General features: G+C 44.6%; 1 protein-coding gene across 8 annotated transcripts in view; it reads right to left on the bottom strand.

Moving 5' to 3' along the window:
- Nucleotides 1-221: 221 nt before the first annotated feature.
- Nucleotides 222-21,079, bottom strand: part of LOC135089876 (uncharacterized) — a 148,483-nt gene continuing 127,625 nt past the window's right edge. For 6 of the 8 annotated variants that reach the window (XM_063986067.1, XM_063986075.1, XM_063986082.1 and 3 more), the window contains one exon: nucleotides 222-1,221. In XM_063986067.1, the coding sequence (XP_063842137.1) occupies nucleotides 237-1,022 (786 nt within the window). In that variant the 5' untranslated portion in view covers nucleotides 1,023-1,221 and the 3' untranslated portion in view covers nucleotides 222-236. Of the gene's footprint in view, nucleotides 1,222-8,804; nucleotides 8,830-9,469; nucleotides 9,494-21,079 lie in introns of those variants that run through there. The other 2 variants (XM_063986110.1, XM_063986096.1) reach the window with 2 other exon arrangements.

Raw genomic sequence — 21,079 nt, forward strand, 5'->3', positions numbered from 1 at the left:
TGGAACAATTCTCCCATACTGAGGCAACAACGCTGTATGGCGAGCATCGGCCTCCCCGCTGGAGGTGCGTGGAGAACATGATGGTTACGTTAACACTAACCATAAATTTCATTCATAAACGTGCATTTAATTAGTATATCTACAAAGGACATGTAACAACCCAGTCACTTACCGTCTTTACCTCAAAGTAAATGTGTTACACCGTCCACTTGACATCACAATTCAAAATAAATGTCTCACGCCACACACGCACGCCACTGAGTTAAAACATGCACGTGGAGCAAAACCATCCACTTACCGGCAGAATTATTGAAGAAAAGATCGACGGCAGCCAAAGGACCGTAGGTGGAGGAGAGCCTGGAATCCCTGTAGCGCACTTTAATGGTGTAGTTCTCTAATGGGCCACGCAGGCCGTTTTCCTCGAGGTAGCGCACGGCCAACTCCACCACCGGCAGCACCTTCATGCGGGAGTACTGGTGGGACTCATTGCAGGGCACGATCACCGCCACGTCGATCACGCGGTCGTCGGTGTCTGGGTCCCCGGGTCGTTTCACCTTGGGCGGCTCGATGGCACACTTTTCCATCCGCGACGACCTCTTGCGGAGCTTCCTGCCGTCTATGAACGTGTTGTAACTACGGTCTTCGCCGGCAGACAGAAGCACATTTTCGCGGGATTTGCCTCTTCTCCGCGCCTCCCGACGGTCTTCGGTTTTCGCTCCGCCGCCTCGGGTTGTGTTCAGCTCACCGGAGGGCGAGGAGGCGTTCGCATGTCGCAGAAAGCCAACTACCTCGCCGGTGTCCCCAGCGGGCTCGGAGTCCCTGCTGGGGGGGCTGGCGAGGCGGCGGGCGCGGGCGTGGCGGTACCAAGGGGAGCGGGGATGGTGCAGAGTGTCGTCCTGGGTGAGCTGGTGTATGCCGCTTCCCCCCACTGATGCTGCTCCGACCACCACCCCAGCCAGGACCGCCGTTGCCACTAACACCACGCCCGCCCGCCCACACCAGACTGGCCACGCCCACGTCATGCTGCCCTTGACTCCTTGGCACCGAACCTTGTAACGGACGGCAACGTATCACTTATACAACCGTCTGTGGGAATGCTGGTGACACATCTTTCCCAGTGATGGATTAAAGAACGACACTGACACACGACACGCACTTCGCAGTCACAGGCTTTGCTGCGCCCTCAACGTCCATGACACCAGGCCGCGACCATTCCGACGCCTGGAAAGAAAGGAAAGACCACGTTAATATACAGATCAAGCACCACCTGTAGTGTAATTGTCAAGCATAGTACCAAGAAAATAAGAGAAAATTATTTAACTTTGTCTTCTCCGTTCGTAGTTCACTAACTTTTTTTTCTTTCAGGCTTTCGCTGTAGGTATAAAAGTGATGCGTCTTTACCATGCCTTTCGTTCCTGTCTGTCTCGCATCCACAACGTTATTACAATGCCTGCCTCCAAAAGTTTCCTGATTGCATTCAAGGCGGAGCGTAAGAACATCGAAAAGTCAGACGTCGCTTCTCAGCCAGCCGAACGGAGAGAGAGAGAGAGAGAGAGAGAGAGAGAGAGAGAGAAAGCCCGCAAAGAAGAGCAGCGTCATCAAGAGCATCGCTTGTCTCGCCGGTGAGTCGAATATGAATATCCAACATTCACGCAGCATCTCCCCCTCCCCCTCCCTGCCTCCGCCTCGCCTTCACTCCATGTCCTCTGCTAACTGTGTAATTCAGGCCAGGAAGCAACGAGCGGTGGCGCTTCATATATTAACGTGGTGTTGTGCAATATTTCATGACGCAATGTGTGTGTGTGTGTGTGTGTGTGTGTGTGTGTGTGTGTGTGTGTTTGGGCGAGCGGGTGACAAGAGCAGCAAGAGAACAACGACACACTCTTCAAATACCCTCCCTCTCCCTCCGCCACAGTAATCACTGCAGCAGGAAACACTACGCAACACACGCCTACCTCACAGCACGTATCTCGTATCACATAATCACTCCTCCATTTTTTTTTTCCCTCCAAACCCAAAATAACATGAAAAAAAAAAAAAAGGAATCGTTGCGGAACTTCCCTTTGTCTATCAAGCCCCTTTACATCTCCGGCGCCTTGAGGACTGGCTGGCTGCGGCGAGATCGAACACGAAAAACTGAGGCACCTATTCGTCTTTAGGGGAGTGGATGGTGCTGCCAAGTCAAAGAAGAGCCAATCAGACAAGGGTCATCCACAAACGCCATCCCGATAATGGTTGTTGGTCGGTTTGCGGTGGAGGGGAATGTGTGTGGTCTTGATAAGAAAGAAAAGGAGGTGAGTGATGGCAAGAGGATGTGTGTGTGTGTGTGTGTGTGTGTGTGTGTGTGTGTGTGTGTGTGTGTGTGTGTGTGTGTGTGTGTGTGTGTTATAAACTGCATTTTCCCAATATCCTCCTACATTCCTTTCCATTTTCTTTCTCAATAGCGATTTGCAGCCAATTTTCCCACGAGGGCTCCGATGCGAAAGGAGATAGACACACACACACACACACACACACACACACACACACACACACACACACACACACACACACACACACACACACACACACACACACACACACACACACCATAAAACATCACGTATGCTCTTCAGTACTTTACTTATCTTGGCATTTCCTTATCAACGTCAATGCCGGTGATAGGAAGTTGCCATTGACAGGATGAAGGAAACTACCAAAGCAACCGCGTGGGTGAGGGAAGTCAGAATAGAGCAAGAGGGAATGGGGTGATTGAAGGGGAGTGAGGGATGTGTTGTAACCCCCACCGCAATCACTAAGTTGTGTCGATAATGTGACGCGCAGCAAACTATGATGAAACCGAGTGAGGAAGGAGGGTATTGGGGACGATAAGCAGACAGAGAGAGAGAGAGAGAGAGAGAGAGAGAGAGAGAGAGAGAGAGAGAGAGAGAGAGAGAGAGAGAGAGAGAGAAAATGTGTGAGGGTGGCTTTGATTGCTTTACTTCGTTAGCTATTTTTTCAAAGTCTGATAAGCAAAGCCTGTTATGTAAAGTCTCTAATTACAAATTCCTAGAACATTCTCTCTCTCTCTCTCTCTCTCTCTCTCTCTCTCTCTCTCTCTCTCTCTCTCTCTCTCTCTCTCTCTCTCTCTGTAATAGGCCATAAGTTAGTCTCAGTCCGAGGTAGACACGAGTGGTTTGCGCCGCGTCTCGTGGGTTCTGTCCGGGACGCCTATTTTGCTGGCGGCTTAAAAAAGTTTGATGCAAGTTGCGACGTTGCTCAAGTTTTCTATTGCCGGGTTGTGAGCAGCGCGATAGAGAAGGAGGGGGATATGTGTGAGGCGCGGGACAGAGCGGGCCTCGTATGGTTATGTGTATGTTGGGGAAAGACAGAGTGGGGAACGGTAGCCGGGTTTTGGAGGATCGCTGCGGCTGTGGATGTTGTTTTAGGGACGGGACGGCGGTAAGGATTGTTTGGTGGCGCTGATGATGGCGCGTTCTCTGTATCGGGTGCTGGGGAGGGTGAGGAATGCTGGCTTGATGAGAATAGACTTGAAGATGATAGTGGTAAGGGAACTGAGGATCGCATTCTCAAGTATTTCGTCGCCTTACATGATTGGGACCTCTAGGTATGTTTTCGTTATTCCAGTGAGAGTTTAACAAGGATTCTACACCAGTAAGGGAAAAACACCTTTGATAACTTGACTCATCATCTTTGTGGTCTCTGAAAAATTGTCTAGGAGAACGAAAAACATTTGGGAAATTTTAGTTCTGGAAGTAATTGGAGTTTCAAGTGTGTTTTCAGGATTATAGTGATAGTTTGATATGGATTCTAAACGCTAAGAGGAAAAACACCTAGAAGAACCTGACTAATCATCTCCGTTTAGGAATAAGGGACTAAACCGTGCTGGAAATGGTCTGTAGACTAGCTACGGCATGAAGACAGTTACCACTTGCTGAGGAAGGAGATACGTGTGTGGGTGTGTCAGATGCGTGGGAGATGCTGAGATTCTGAGGGAAAGGAGGCAATGTTCAGATTCTAGTGGTGGGGCGGAATATGGTGTAGTGGGTAAGGCTGAGGGTGAATATTTCAGTATGTTGCTGGGGCGCGTAGGTGTTTGGATACCGGGGACTGAGAATTGGAGAGAGCAGTGAAGAGGTCAGTAAGGATTTATGTAACTTTAAACTACGCTATATTGTTCTCTCCTTCTTTTCCTTTGTGTTTTTCGTTTCTTCTTTTTTTTTTTCCTTCTATTTTTTTTCTTCTTCGTCTTCGTATTTCCTTTCCTAAGTTCCTCCAATTATCTTTCTTATCATTTCTTCTTACGGTTTAAACTGTTACAATAGAGGAGTAAAAAGACACCCCATAAATCGAACTGGAAAACTGTTCATACATGAACAGAACTGTACATGTACAGAACTATACACGTACAGAACTACATGAAAAATTGTTCATAGACATAATTCTGGCTACCATGGGAGTGCGGCCCTTCCTTAACGCACAGCCATCTCGTAAGAATTATTTTCACAGGTCAGTTAGATGATTTGTCGGGTTCTCATGCATATGTTCCCCGGTGATGATGCCGAGTCCTTGCTAACCTATCACAAAAATCGCAAAACCACTCTTGAAGACTCCGATAACTTCCACTAGAACCTATTAACCCTTTCACTACAAGTCATATTTTCCACAATTCGTTACGACTTTTTGTAACTAAGATTTTTGTACTTCTGTCCCTTATCAAATTCTGTACCCAGTAAAAGACAAAACTTTTCTCCCATTTTCTTTTTTTCTGGTTCACGGAGTAACTTACAGCGCTCTGAATGTTATCAAAGAAAAACCGTAGCAGAGTAAGAGTTAAAAGTATTGGAGGTAAGACATCGAAACCCTTTGAGATATGGGCCTACACCTCCAACTGAAATGCCGAAACCGAAAGAAGATAAGGAGTTACCGTCGCGTAAAGCTGATACCCTTCCGACTACCGACACGAGACAAGGGGACTCTCACTTTCACTTTTAAGACTATTTTCAGCTCTGTTTCCTTTATCTATTTTTTCTTCTTTCTTTTTTGGCGAGTTTTTATTTTCTGTGTTTGATGTTGTGTAGTATTATTTTTTTTTACCACATGTTTCCTTCGGTCGCTTTTAGTTATTTCTGAGTTTAATATTCTCTTTTTTTCATTCGTTTATGTTTATTCTCTCTCTCTCTCTCTCTCTCTCTCTCTCTCTCTCTCTCTCTCTCTCTCTCTCTCTCTCTCTCTCATCATATATACCAAACTCCACCCGCTTATTGACCAACTCACAGCGCCAGCATTCAATTAATCTACGCACTCTCACCACACACGCTTCCCTTACTTCCTGCTCCACTCACTTTTCTACCCTACATAAGCTCCCGGACAGCATTCTCGTACCTTTCGGCGCCTTATCTCCCCGTCTTTGAACAGGATGCGGTGAAGTTACTGTGATTTACAAGAGAGCTTTAGCGTTTCCAGTGATAGTCTGACAAGATTATATGGTATTCTGCAGTATCAAAGGGAAGGCGACCATGAGAACCAGATTAAACATCCCTGTAGCCTTTGAAAATAGTCCTGGTGAGGGTTCAGATCGTAGCTCAAAGTGTTTCAGAAAACGAATGCTGGGGTTTCCTATACCCGTACTACCTCATCTGTCTCCATCCATGCCAGCCAGTACCTCACAGCACCTCCCCCTCCCGCACCCCCCCAGCAGGCTCAACAGTTATCGCAACGACACGCACAAATCCCAGTTTAAGGCGATAAGATTAGAGTTTTAGTGGTGAAGCATAAAATTATAGTTGCATGTTTTATTGGTTTGACTAGAGGTGTGGGGAGGGGGAGAGTGCAGTGCGTGCGTGCGTGCGTGCGTGTGTGTGTCTAGCAGTGTGGGTGTTTCTGTCTGCGTTGTGTGTTTTTGTATTTGTTTTGTCTGTTTTGTATGTCTATAAATGCCTGTCTGTCTGTCTGTTTCTCTGTCTGCTTGTCTGTCTGTCTTTCTGTCTTTCTCTGTCTGTCTGTCTGTCTCTTATCACTGTACGCATTTTTTTTTTACCACTAATAATAGCAGTAGCATGACCACTATCACCATCAACATCACTACCACCATCATACACACACACCAATAAATCCTGCATTACTAATAGCACCACCACCACCACCACCTACACCACCACCATCACCATCAACATCAACACACCCCCAAAAACCACCCATCTTCACCACCTTTACTAACACCACATCCCCCCAAACGACACCCCTTACCACAGACACTACTACCACCACCACCACCAGCCATAATCCAACCAACCATTACCACTAAACCCCACAACACATCCCCAAAACAAACCCCTAACCACGTCCCACACATCGTCCATTACCGGGCAGCCATCACAGCCGCCGTCACCCTCACGTCTCCGCTGGTCTCGTGTGTGACCTTTCCCCCCACCGCCCACCAGTCAAAGCAACCACTCACACTCCTTCGAATAAAGAATCGTTCAATTCTAAGAGGGTATTGCTTCTGAAGGTGCGTGAAAGGAGTGACTGCTGTGCGTGTGCGTGTGCGTGTGTGTGTGTGTGTGTACAAGTGCTTCGTTCAACGCCCACACCTCCAGCTGCGTCGTCAGGTAAAGGAGCAAGGTGATGGAGCAGGTAGAACTTTCCGTCCCCCCCTCCCCCTGAATATTGCAATGGCTCTGGGACGGCCACGCGGCCCTCAGTCTACGGTCAGTCCAGCAGCAGCAGTGTTCCTATTTAATATTCCACGTCTTCTCTTGGGGTGGTGGTGAGTGAGTTGCCTTCCTCTCTTCTCTCTCTTGGTCCTGTTACTTTGGCTTGTGAAAGAGAGAGAGAGAGACAGAGAGAGAGAAATTTTCCTCACAACCTTTACTTTTGCCTTTCTTGGCCCTATCAGTTTGGTCTCTGGAACAGTGAGACAGACAGGCAAACAAACTGACAGACACAGACAGACAAGCAAAAAGACAAGCAGAAAGACAGAGACAGGGACAGAGACAGAGTGAGAGAATTTTTCCTCACAATATTTTCCCTTTACAGAGGCAGGCGGTGGAGTAGATTATCATTATAGGACCCGAAAACCGGGGTAAGGTGACGGGATGAGGGGATTCGGGTCACGGCCTCAATACTTCCACAGGTATCCCCCATCACAAGCTTACCGCGACCCTTCTGAGCCTTGACGTCTACCGCAATGAATTATTATTATTATTATTATTATTATTATTATTATTAATTATTATTATTGTCATTATTATTACCTTTTTTTTTTTTTTGCCGTCCGCCACTGTCTGAGAGGCGAGTCGAGGGGCCAGAACGGACTAAATAAGGGAAGAAATAGTAGCATTTTTCCCTTTGCCTGACAAATCGAACCACAGTTAGTAGAAATAAAGTAAATAATAGATAAAGAGATTGTAAAAAACATCGTGTAACCAATTTTTTTTTCCAGCCATTAATCTTGATACGCAGACTCTCCTATACTGAATCAGACAGTAAAAAGAAAACTAATGACTGCAAGAAGCCATAAAGAGGTTCTAATGCCTCCTTACACTTATTAATGATGATTTTTTTCTTTTCATCTCCAGGCGCCCATTCCTCTCCCTACTTATTCGTAAAGTTAACACAGTTGTTTTATTTTTTTTTTTAGCTAGACCTCGCCCACATTTCGGTGGTGCGGAGTGCTACTGTTACCCTCCACTGATCCACACGTTCCACGCACCCAATAACCCACAACGTCCAGCCTTCAGGTACATTTATGGAACAAAATCAATTAACATCCTGTACTTATTTTCACTGTGCTTAGCGTTTGTCCGTTTGTCCTCAAGTCTAAGTCCTCTGATCTACAGACAATCCCTAAGTTCTGCATCAACAGCCAAGACCTCTTTGTACACTACGAAAGTTCTTGCATATGGCCACTGGTTTGGAAGGAGGCTGCCGGTAGATTAGAGAACTTGAAACTGAAGAAACACATTAAATAAAGTAGCAAGGTTAGAATGTTACTCGACTTCTGACCTATACTCGTACGTAGTAGAGTGCACATCACCACCACCATCACCACCACACTGAGAAAGAGCACCACCCACTTAACGTACGTTACAAGTTCTTTCGAATAGCGGAGATTTGAATGGCGGAGATGGAGTGTTTGGAGTTTTAAAGTTATGGGGGGAGGTGGAGGTGTTGTGGTGGTAGTGGTGCTGTGGTGGTGTTAAGGCCGCGGGACTTCCACTACCGGGGCTCTAGAAGGAATGGTGGAGAGGTGGATGAGCAGCTTAGCGAGTGAGTTTCTCTTTGCAATCCTTCCGGGCGCAGGAGGACTCAAGAAGGCGGTTTGAGAGAAGCCATTCACTTGGTAAATGGGGATTGCATCTGTCTGTCAGTCTATGTGATGCGTCTCTCTCTCTCTCTCTCTCTCTCTCTCTCTCTCTCTCTCTCTCTCTCTCTCTCTCTCTCTCTCTCTCTCTCTCTCAAGATAAGGAAAGAAAGCGCAAAGAACACCATTGACAGCAACATATTCAGCCACTCAGTCTTACACACACACACACACACACACACACACACACACACACTGCTCAAACCCCCATGCTTACTTACTCGCCCCCCCCAAAAAAAAAGTATAAAAAACACTAAAATTCCATCAGATTTGTAACTCAGACGCGCCGCACGAAGTTCACACACCGATATTTCCCTCGCACGCTTTCTCCCACGCTTCCTCCCTCCCTTGGTAAGTCCCGCCAAGTGTACACCGGCTCCAGCTTGTTTCTTAGTGGGGCTGCCTACATCCGTCCCGCGCGTCCGCCCTGCTCACTCACCTCCACGAATCAGACTGACGCGAAGTCTTATCACTGGGAGGAGGAAAAGAGGGAGGGACGTGTCATAAAATCTGCTGCAGTATCACACACACACACACACACACACACACACACACACACACACATACACAGAGAGAGAGAGAGAGAGAGAGAGAGAGAGAGAGAGAGAGAGAGAGAGAGAGAGAGAGAGAGAGAGAGAGAGAGAGTACATACATGGCGTGTTAATGAGTTTCCCCCGTGATTTTTTTTCCTTTTTCCTTCTTTCTAGTGACGTGCTTCATAACCCATTAAAGCTAATGTTTTTTTTTTTTCATTTTCGTCTGTGTGTGTGTGTGTGTGTGTGTGTGTGTGTGTGTGTGTGTGTGTGTGTGTGTGTGCGTATACAGTGAGTTTATGTAAAACTTAAGCTAATTGCTCCCTCCTTCTCCTCCCTCCTACAACTTAGGGTTTTCTTTCCTCTTCCTTCTTCTCCTTCTCCTTCTCATCCTCCTTCTTAGGCTTTTCTTTCCTCCTCCTTTTTTTCCTCCTTCTCTTCCTCCTTAGTCATTTTTTTTCCCTTTCACTTCCACCTCCTCTTTCTCTTTCTCCTCCTTCTCCTCCCTTGTTTCCTCCTCCTCCTCCTCCTCCTCCTCCTCCAAAGTCACCACAATGTCTGACCCATTTACCTGTATGTAGTATTATCAGATATCGTTCATTTCCAGTTTGTCTCGCTAGTTCTCGCAACGTTCATCTGGGTGGTTCCCGTGTCCCGCCATTTGACGCCTCTTATCTCTGACGTCACGCCTTTCGCTGCTGTCAGGAAAACTATTTATAGTTATCAATTCACTTACCCATCTCTCTCTCTCTCTCTCTCTCTCTCTCTCTCTCTCTCTCTCTCTCTCTCTCTCTCTCTCTGGACCATATTCTGAAGCACTTTTGCGACGCACCTATAGGCTCTACTTGAAGTTACAAGATTTTAAGGGTGTTTTAACGGTTCTAGTGACAGATTGACAAGTCTTTTCAACCCGGCTAATCACATCTGTGGCCTTTGAAAATAGTCGTGGTGAGAGAGGAAATCGTTTGAGTATACAGGTCTCTCTCTCTCTCTCTCTCTCTCTCTCTCTCTCTCTCTCTCTCTCTCTCTCTCTCTCTCTCTCTCTCTCTCTCTCTCTCTCTCTGCCTCCATTGATTGTGCCATTCTGACAAGACTCAACAAGTGTGCCCAAGTGACCACGCCATCACCTCGCCCGTCACTCCTCACCCCGACATCCTGACAGGACGCTCGCCGCCGCACCGCACCTGACACCAAGCGCTGCATTGTCTCACGGAACCACGAGTACTGACTGTCTGATAAATTATTAAGGGGGCACTTACATGATGATGATGATGATGATGATGATGATGATGATGATGATGGTGATGATGATGATTGAAGTAGCAACAACAACACCAACACCAACACCAACACCAAATCCAACAACAACAACAACAACAACAATAATAATACGAAAATATGTAAGAAGAAAAAAGAAAAAAACATTCTCTCAACCCGTGACAGAATATCAATTTCCTCATTATCATCATCACCGTCACTACCATCATTACCAACAGGACACATACACATTGTGGTGAGTGAAGAGGGAAGGGTCCCTGCTACCTCCCTCTCTCTCTCCCTCCCTGAGCGTCCCACCTAGAGAACCTTCACACAGACACGTACAATAATAATGACCTCAGTTGTTGCGGCGCCATGAAATTAAATTAATTATCTACCAGGCAGGGATGCTCTACAGGACCAACCAACCCCCGCCCCGCAGCCACGACCATTGTGAGCGTCGCCTTCACCTCCTCCAGGAACCTTTTGGCTCCTGTGTGTGTGTGTGTGTGTGTGTGTGTGTGTGTGTGTGTAATTCACTAAGGCCTGATCACGAGCGGACCTGCAACCACCAGCCGTTACCCTCTCAGTGCCAGCTCAGAGCTCATTATTACTCATCATTGGGTAATGCTGTGACATGGAGAATTAAATTTATCTCCTAAGCTACAAATTATTAGGGAAAGGAGATTAATGTTATCTTCTCCTCAGCCATAAATTATTAGAGAATAGGATATTTATGTTGTTATCTTCTAAACCACAGATTGTTGGACAATTAGAGTATAGGAAATTAATTTTGCTTTTAAGCAACAAATCATTAGAGAATAGGAGATTAATATTTTTTTTTCTCATTTTCTATGCTACAAAATCATTCATGAGGCTCTAATACATAAATGTCTAAAATGCAGAAGGTGATTACGGGAAAGACTTAGTCTTGCAGTGAAAGGGTTAAAGGTTGTTGCACCCCGCGGCTGCTGTACACATCTGGGTGAGTGCTGCTCGTACTGCCTGCAGCTCCTTGCCCTGCCGTTCGCTTCGATTGTTGATAACATTCACATCATGGCGCCGGTCAAGGTGAGGTTAAGGTTACAAGGCAGCGCTGAGTGAGGAATACTCTCTCTCCATGATCCTTTGTTTTCCCACTTACGTTTCCTCCCTAGACATTTTCTCCTTGGACATTTCTCCTTTCCTATCAGTCCTAAAACAATTCTAACAAAAAAGTAACACTAATACTCGTTTACTTATAATAAGCAACAAAAATTAACTATACTACCATGAACTGTCAACTGTCAATCCTGGCTCACGGCATTTTCTCGGTGGTAGAGGTAGCGCTCATTCGTGCCTCTCTAACAGGGCCCATTATGACCTTGTTGTTGCTGTGTCATAATTTAATCACATGGAGTGTCCGGCTGTGACGTCACGGCGTGGTGGAAGTGCAAGGTGACGGGCAGCCTTCCACCTTCCCAGCAGCAGGTGACGTCAGGCCACTCAATACCACTTTCTGTGTTCCCTTTGTTGTAGTTGATCTGTCCATTCCATCCCTTTAGTTATTATATATATGGGATACCCGACAGCCACTGAATGCCACTATCATTGTTCTCTTTCCTGCAGCTGATGTTTCTATCCCCATCCTTTACATACTTACTGTATACTGACAGCTTCGCAATGCATCCCTCAGTGTTCCCTTTACTGCGGTTGGTGTTTCCATTTGATCCCTTTAGTGCTTTTTATACACTGAATGCCTGACTGCAGTTAAGTGGTTAGTGTGGCTGGCCTCTGATCCTCTTACCAGTCTCTAAGGGTTCGAGTCGCCCGCCACAGACTCGTTACCTCAGCTTTACGTTCATCATCCCAGGGGTTGATAAGGAAGATATTACCTTATGAGGTCGTATTCGACTTGTTGCAGCTGGCTGAAGTGGATGTTACTGTGAGTCTTTTCATGGTTCGAGTGGTATTTTAACAAGAATTTTGTATCGTCAATGGGAAAGACCTACGAGAATTTGACCAATTATATGTGTGACCTTTGAAAATACTCCCTATGAGAGAACGAAGCTTTTCAGAATGCGTATCTTTCCTTAGAACTTCGGGGCGATAAAAGTAACTGATCAGACACCCAGTACAGCGGGAGGGTTCAAAGTCACGAGACAATAAGAGCGAAGATACACAACAAAGCGCTGCAACACAACTACAGCGTCTCTGCGTTCAAGATAAGAGCACTGCGGCAAAGCATCCCATGACGTGCGATCGCCTCCTCACTCGACCTTCACACACAGCTGTACACCTTCCCTCTCCCTCCTGAAGACAACTAACTGGTGAAAGTCCGTATGAATGGTGTACCTTTATCCTACACGTGGCTTTCGTCTCAGGCGTCTATATAAACACTTCATACTGGACATATTTGTAGTAATATTCATCGCAAGCATGGCTTCTATAAAAAAAATAAATAAAATAAAATAAAATAACATGAAGACTTTAAAAACACTAACGCACGTATTTCCTTTTTTGTTGTCTTTGGCCAGAGCTCCTCTTACATAAAAAGTCAATAAATGTGACGCGAGAATGCTTGATACTCCCTTCAATAGCGCACAACGATCACCTGTTCGCGTCCTTCCCTGCATAAGCTACGGGCCGCTGCATAAAGGAACGCCTCGCAGTATTCACCCCGCGCATCCACACAGTTGATAATACTAAAAGCAGCCACGGCCTCAGGCGGTGCCGCTTTTAGCGTGATCACGTTACCTCGTCCAGGAGCAAGTCAATACAATTACCAGCTAAGAAATTAACTTTACCGTGAGACGAAGATACACCAGCCTGCTGAAAGAAACTAAGGAACTGGAGCAATTTTAATTCTTGATTCAACTATAAACATTTTGTATTAATAAAGCTGAACAAACTGAAAATTAATAACAGCACACACGACCCGCCCGAATGATGTTTTCTGTGAGCGAACAAGAGAACGGTAAACAAACTGAATGCAATCACGCGGTGCTGCACTGCGTGAAGCCTTTATTTGTGTGTGTGTGTGTGTGTGTGTGTGTGTGTGTGTGTGTGTGTGTGTGTGTGTGTATCCCTTTAATTACTATGGATTCTTATGCTTAACACACAGAAAAAAAAGAAAAAAAAACATCATGTGTTAGTTTAGAATATAATTTTGGAAGATCTCACTGACAGGAGTAATTAAGGAAGTTATAACGTTTTAATGCCTTTTTCTTTCTTTCTTTTTTTTTTTTTTTGTTAATGAATAGCTACTCAAATTAAATGCATCACACTTTCATTGGTAGCCAAAAGCGTTAGGCGAGAGAGACTAATAATGAATATATTTTATTAAAAGTACGTGCTGGTCGTTCCAACACAAGCTGCATCATCCGCGCAAAACTGCAGCTTAGCAAAACACACGGGGTGGTCATGGAAAAAAATTTAGAGATAGTAGCAGTAGCAGTAGCAGTAGTAGTAGTAGTAGTAGTAGTAGTAGTAGTAGTAGCAATAGCAGCATCAGCAGCAGCAAAGATACAACGATAATAATAACGACAACAACAATGACAATCCGTCCCGAACATACCAAAGCACTAAATAAGATGAAGAGCGCGTACTCAGCTTCCATTAATAATCTCAGGGGTGGAGGGAGGACTTAATGCTTAACTGGGCTGAGTCATAGTATGCGTCCCCCTTGCCTTAATAACAGCTCAGCCTGAGGGAAGACACGGAGTACTCACTGAAGCATTAACCTTATCTCGACCCTCTTACTCGTCACAACCGAAGAAACACCAAGAAGAGATGAAACACGAGAGAAGAAGAGAGAATAAGAGACAACAAGAAAGGAAGAAGGGAAAGAATGAGACAGTAAGAATAGAAGAAAAAAATAAGGCAACACGAAAGAAGGAAGGAAGGATACGAGACAACAAGAATAGAAGAAATAAAAATGATGAAACACGAAAGAAGGGAGAATAAAAGAAAATAAGAATGGAAAAAAGAACAAAAAAACACACTACATTCACCTTTCCCAGCTTACCTTTATGATCAAAGAACACTTAAATAAAACAATAAATAGATAAATACAAAATACTGGACTCGAACCCTGACTGAGAGCTGCGTAAATAGAGACATTAGCCAATAGCCAGAGCACCGCGACAGACGAAGCGCACGACTAGAAATAGACTGAAACACCTGCGAATGGTTGAGATGCCCATTCCGCTATGAAGTCAAGAGAGAAAGAGAGAGAGAGAGAGAGAGAGAGAGAGAGAGAGAGAGAGAGAGAGAGAGAGAGAGAGAGAGAGAGAGAGAGAGAGAGAGAGAGAGAGAGAGAGAGAGAGAGAGAGAGAGAGAGAGAGAGTTTGTGTGTATGACTGGCGAAGGGAGTGAAGAAGAGGAAGATGAGAGGTGAGAGGACGCCACAATGTTCCCCTCACTCTACGCAGAGTATAGTGTCCCTCTCCCTTTCCCCTTCTCTTCCCTCAATAGCTACTTAGGGGCGCAGCACTTCCCCTCAGAACCTAATTTATACCTTAATTGACTTATATTGCAAGAGTCAATAATGGCAATGTCAAGCTTCTCGCCGCTACACCAGGAGGAGGAGGAGGAGGAGGAGGAGGAGGAGGAGGAGGAGGAGGAGGAGGAGGAGGAGGAGGAGGAGGAGGAGGAAAAGGAGGAGGAGGAGAAGGACAGCAAACCAATGGGAGCAACAGGTGTACTAAAAACACCCTTAAGTAGTTCCTAGTGAGGTTACCCTTGAACACAGAACAATTGAGTACAATGCATCATATTACTTCTAATATGAGGAAAAACGCAGGTACGTGAAAAGGCACGTCTCCACCCATCCATTTTTTAATTCTTGTAGTGCTGGCTCCATTGATGAGTTATACCTTATTTAGTGAAAAAAAAAGACAACAAAAATACAACAAATTAGTACGTGACAAAGAGCAAGGAAATCTGCAAAAAAAAAAGAGTTCTAACTATATCAACAGTCGAATAGAGAGGAAAAGGAGAAATAGAACTGTAAGGGAAGTGATGGAAGATAGCGAATGTGAGAAGGAGCGATGAGATGAGCTGTGCCTGGCTAGCATCAAGGTAAGCATGGCGAGGAGCACCTGTTGTGATGTGCAAGCCGTCAGTCTCAGAATATCTATCAATGCAGTTTCATCAGCGAATGGGTCGGGAGCTTTCAACAATATTGACAGCAGCTTTCATCCCTTTCGCTGCTGAACTCTGGAACTCGGGACCTCTGCTAGCTTCTGTCTTCCTGTCCTCTTCTCCTCCCAACCTCCCTTTCTATGACCTGAACTATTTGAAAGCAGGCGTATCAAGATATGTGCTGAACTAAACTGGTCTCCGATTAGAAACTCTTTTTATTGTGTAACTTTTTGAGAGCAGCAACTTAGCAGACCTTCATACCGTTTTTTTTTTTTTTTTTTCATCCTCAGCTTACCTTATTCACACGGAAAAAGAATAGAATCGAGTAGAAATGAATAATGAAAAGCAGTAATAGCGGCGCTAGTAGTAGTAGTAGTAGTAGTAGTAGCAACAACAACAACAACAACAACAACAACAACAACAATCACAAGGAAAACCTGCTGTACGTACCAGTAGACAGCGACACCATAATCACAAAGTACCAACACCAGGACAGACATTCCGTCCACACTGCCACCACACTTCGTCATCCCTAATACGTCACCCACAGTGTAAATTCCCCCTGTCACCGCCTCTCAAAATAAATAAAAACTTTGAGTGACTGATGTTAACGAATTTAATATTTAATCCGCACACCTGCAACTGCATTTCATCCTACCTGGCCCTATCTTATCGACGCTGAGAAGTTTGAGCCGCGCCAGGTGAGATTCTGTCCCCCTTAGGATTAATTTTGACATAATCTTTGGTAATTAATTAGACGCTCTTCTCTTAGCTATGGGAGCAGTGTTGCGTCACGCACTCGGTGATCATATTACTGATAACATTAGGCCCGCTACCTTGTCCTCACAGTTCCTCCCTGTGAACCCGAGGACTATGTAATGGAGGAAAAGAAATAGAAGAGAGGAGAGGAGAGGAGAGGAGAGATGTGAGGAGAGAAGAGAAGAGAAGAGAAAAGAGAAGAGAAAAGAGAAGGAAAGAGGAGAGAAGAGAAGAGAATGGGAGAGGAGAGGAGAGAAAAGGAAAAAAGAGAAGGGAAAAGATGAGAAGAGGAGGAGGAGGAGGAGGAGGAGGAGGAGGAGGAGGAGGACGAGGAGGAGGAGGAGGAGGAGAAGGAGAAACATAAAAAACATCAGAAAATAAGGGAAACTTAAGAAGCCATCAGGCCTACACATGGCAATCCCTGTATGAAAATTAATATACCTGCCTATTCCCACCTTTCATCCCCATCCATACATGAATGAGGAATGGAAGCTGTATCATAGGTGGTCGTAATCAGTTAACACACCATCACATTGCCAGATCCAGAACTAAACACTCCCTCCACTGCAATACTCCACTAGTATAGCCACTGTCAACAGCCGAGTAACATTAAACCCACAAGACCTTCCACTTGTTTAGGTCCTTCTCCTTCAGTACTGTGCCCCGATCTCATAAGGATCAAATACTGTAATGGTCACGTTTTTTTTTTTTTTTTTCTTATTTTGTAACTGTCAGCAGGTCAGAGGAATGAAAATAAAGCAAAACACAAAACACAGTAGAAAACAGCGTCCAGAATTGTACCTTGCAACCAATGAGGTGAAGCCAAACAGCACACACCCGGTGGCCTACTCCAGGTGAACCCGCATCTGCTCTAATGATCTACCTGTGTAAGCTACTTTTCCCGGTACAGATGATGTAGCTTCCTAGAGCCTTTTCTTAGAGTCCCTGATTGAGGCGTCCTGGGAATTCATACTGGAGGAGGAGGAGGAGGAGGAGGAGGAGGAGGAGGAGGAGGAGGCCAAAGAGGACAAAGATAACGTAATAAGAATAAAATAAGATAAAAGTGAGACCTGCTGAAGGAAAGGGAAGATAAAACACACACACACACACACACACACACACACACACACACACACACACACACACACACACACACACACACACAACGAAACAAAATACAAATCGATAAATAATAAAATTCCTCGAGAGGCGCAGTCTCTCTCTCTCTCTCTCTCTCTCTCTCTCTCTCTCTCTCTCTCTCTCTCTCTCTCTCTCTCTCTCTCTTTCTCTCTCTCTGAGCAACAGTATATGAAGGTGACGATCTAGATAACTATGAATAGAAAGGAAAGGAAAGGAAACAAGGAAATAGAAAGAAAGGAAACAAAGAGAAAGACGATCAAAAGTGGAAAGAGAAAGACGGAAACACGAGAGGAAAGAGTAACAAGAGGATGAGGACAAGGAAAAATATGGAAGAGAAGGAAAAGAAGAAAAATAAGGAGGAAGGAAAAATGAAGAGGAGGAGCTATTCTGGCCTTCAGTACTGACTGACTGTAACACAACTATTTCCCCTTTTGGTCTTTCATTCCAATATATTCTGAATTGGTGCAGGAGGAGGAGGAGGAAGAGAAGGAGAAGGAGGAGGAGGGAAGGAAGAAAAGAATAAGAACAAGAACATGAAGAACAAGAACAATTACAAGAAGAAGAATAGAAAAGAACAAAAAGGAACAAGAAGAAAAGAAAAGAAGAAAAGAACAACAAACGAGAAAGTAAGAAAAAAGAAAACAAAAGAAAACGGAAAAAGTAAAGACAACTCCACCCCCCCCTCCAAAAAAAAAAAAAAAACAGTTGCGTAAGAGATTTCAGCGTATGCTCCTTCAGAATGGTCCTTAATAGCATATGTGGCAGAGAGAGAGAGAGAGAGAGAGAGAGAGAGAGAGAGAGAGAGAGAGAGAGAGAGAGAGAGAGAGAGAGAGTAATAGTGGTTAGTAACAAGAAAAGAAAAGGAGACCAGTTATGATAAGACATGGAAAATATAAAAGGAGAAAGACAGAAATACAAGGAAAGAGAATGGGAAAGAAAGAGGGAGAAAAAAAAAAGATGGTGCGTGCATGATTCAACAACAAATAAGGGGAAGAAAAGTGAGGAGGGAAGAGGAGAAAAGGAAAATAAAGCAAGCAGTTGGCTCAAGAATTCATATAAAGGTCTTGCTTTTCTTCCTTCGAGTGACGAGAATCGGAAATTGCCTTGAAGGTTTGCGGCGAGCTTAGTGAACAGACGGGAGACTTGGCACGACTGATATGAGGGCACACACACACACACACACACACACACACACACACACACATTGCACGACTTATATGAATGGTATTGTGAAAGAGAAGGAGGAGGAGGAGGAGGAGGAGGAGGAGGAGCAGAAGAAGAAGAAGAAGAAGAAGAAGAAGAAGAAGAAGAAGAAGAAGAAGAAGAAGAAGAAGAAGAAAAGAAAAGAAAAGAAAAGAAAAGAAAAGAAAAGAAAGGAGAAAAGAGAACGACGAAGAGAGAGAGAGAGAGAGAAAGAGAGAGAGAGAGAGAGAGAGAGAGAGAGAGAGAGAGAGAGAGCAGAAAGAAGGGAACAGACGTATAGATTTGAGTTCACTTGTGGCAGAGAAGCGGGGCACTCCTGGGGAAATGTAAAGAAAACAAACGGGAGGCTTCAAGAAAAAAAATAAAATAAAACTAAGATGAATAGCAATCCCATCTGACGAATGACAAGTAGAGAGAGAGAGAGAGAGAGAGAGAGAGAGAGAGAGAGAGAGAGAGAGAGAGAGAGAGAGAGAGAGAGAGAGAGAGAAACAGTGCTCCTACGTTAGCGTCAGTGGAGGAGGGAGGAGGAGAGGAAAGGGGGCGAGTGGAGGATGAAAGGAGGAGGCAGTAAGATGAGAGAGGAGGAAGGAGGGAAGGAGGCAAGGTGGGTGAAGGAAGGGTTGGGTCAGGTTTATGGTTTAGACAGGAATCGTACAGCAGCAAGACTCCCAGTGCCATAAAATTCTCTCAATTCAGCACAAGGACACGTGCACTTGACAGAATGAAAAGATGGGACTTCAAACAATTCCTTGCAAAATCACCAGGTTTGGTTTGTGTTTTGCTACATTATGGTTCCTGCTGAGCGCCACATCCTCTACTCTGGTTTCGGCGCCATTAATTCACATTCTCCCTCTTAGTTACGGCGCCATTAAGCCACATCCTTTCCCTGGTACATAAGTTCACACCCTTCCTCTTAGTTACGATGCCCTTAAGCCACATCCTTCTCCTAGTTATGGCGCCATTAATCGACATCCTTCCTCTTAGTTGCAGTGCCATTGCCACATCCTTCCCCTAGTTACGGCGCCCTTAATTAAACAACATGCTTCCCTGGTTTTAACATCCTTAAGCCACATCCTTCCCTTAGTTACGACGCCCTTAAGCCAAATCTTTCCCTAGTAATGACGCCATTAAATCAAATCCTTCCTGAGTTACGGCTCCCTGAAACGCACGTGTTCGAATCCTGGCCATGGTCACGATGTTACGAAGGGCGTCCACTCAGGGGTAATTGTTCCTTAATACCAAATAAAAGTTTTTCATTACGAGAGAACAACTTGGCTCTCATTCGTCAGGGGAACACGGATGTAAAAGCCGAAAATGAGTCAATGGCCAGTGACATGTGAATGGCCGCCTTCCTGAGCACCACCACGCAGCCTGCACCGGGATGAGGAGCACAACGAGGCACACGAGTCAGCAGGTCCGGAAGTCAAAAGCCCTGATTGTGTACATGAAGGGAATTTCAGCCGGGTTGTTTAACTGACCGAATAATTATGTAAAATGGTATCACAAACTTTTTTATGTAATTACATTCAATTGCAATGATTAAATAATGGCATAAAAGTACCAGTAGCCATGGTATATATATATATATATATATATATATATATATATATATATATATATATATATATATATATATATATATATATATATATATATATATATATATATATATATATATATATATATTCACCTAGCTTGTTCTTCCTGTCTGCCTCTCTTTCTATTTAGATGTAAGAGGGGGCTGATGCTTTATCTCTCAATCACTTCTGGTAATTTTTCCTCCATTATTTCAACTAAATACACACTCAGTCGTCTAGCACTTGATCGTACCTTAGTGTTCCTGTCTGCTTCTCTTGCTAGTTAGCTGTGAGAGGTGCCTCAAGGTTAATTACTCAATCACTTCTTATAATTTCTCCTCTGCGATTGTTCAATCCACTCCTATGCTTATAACTACAATCCCTTGTCTGATGGAACGAGTTACGAGTTTACTAAAAGGTCTAACATTCCCTTTAGGTTTCTTCTATACTTGCAGTTATCACTTCATAACGGTGGTCTCCTTCCAGTAAATTATCTTTATTTAACGTATTCAGGAAATCCAGGTGTTACCACAGTCTCAGAAACTTACTTCCCACTATAATCCAAATCCAACTTTCCACACGCTCGCCAAGCACTGGTAACTCAAGCGACACATTACTGGACTCGCCTACACGGCCACGCTTCTCCACTCCAAAGCCGCTTGCCTGCACGCAAGGTTTCATCGCAGTGGTGTCGTTACTCGGCTCGCTGTTTAATAGTTCCACATAGCCCGGCTCCCGGAAATAGTTTGTTAATATTATCGGAAATTGTTCTCAAAGTCCAATTATACTTGTGACAGACTAGAGATCCCTAATGAAACTCTATTCCCAGTTCGTTGCAACCATTAAAGTGCTCGAACCGCAAGTCGCCCCTTCGTCAGGATCCTGAGGGAGAAGATACCGGCTGGGTAAGTCCATGAGTTTTTTTTTTTTTTTTTTTCCTGCGCTGCCTGCCAGGAAAAAAAAAAAAAAAAGAAAGAAAAAAGAAACATGAAAAATCAGTCATAGTCGATCTTTGGTAACATTCAGAGAAGTATAAAAAAATAGTTTGCATGGACAGATAGAGTAAAGAGAGAGTAAAAGATTAACTTTGCATTGTCTAGGCTACAGAACTAATTAACGTG

Source organism: Scylla paramamosain, chromosome 3 (genome assembly GCF_035594125.1).
Source record: "Scylla paramamosain isolate STU-SP2022 chromosome 3, ASM3559412v1, whole genome shotgun sequence".
Lineage (NCBI taxonomy): Eukaryota > Metazoa > Arthropoda > Malacostraca > Decapoda > Portunidae > Scylla > Scylla paramamosain.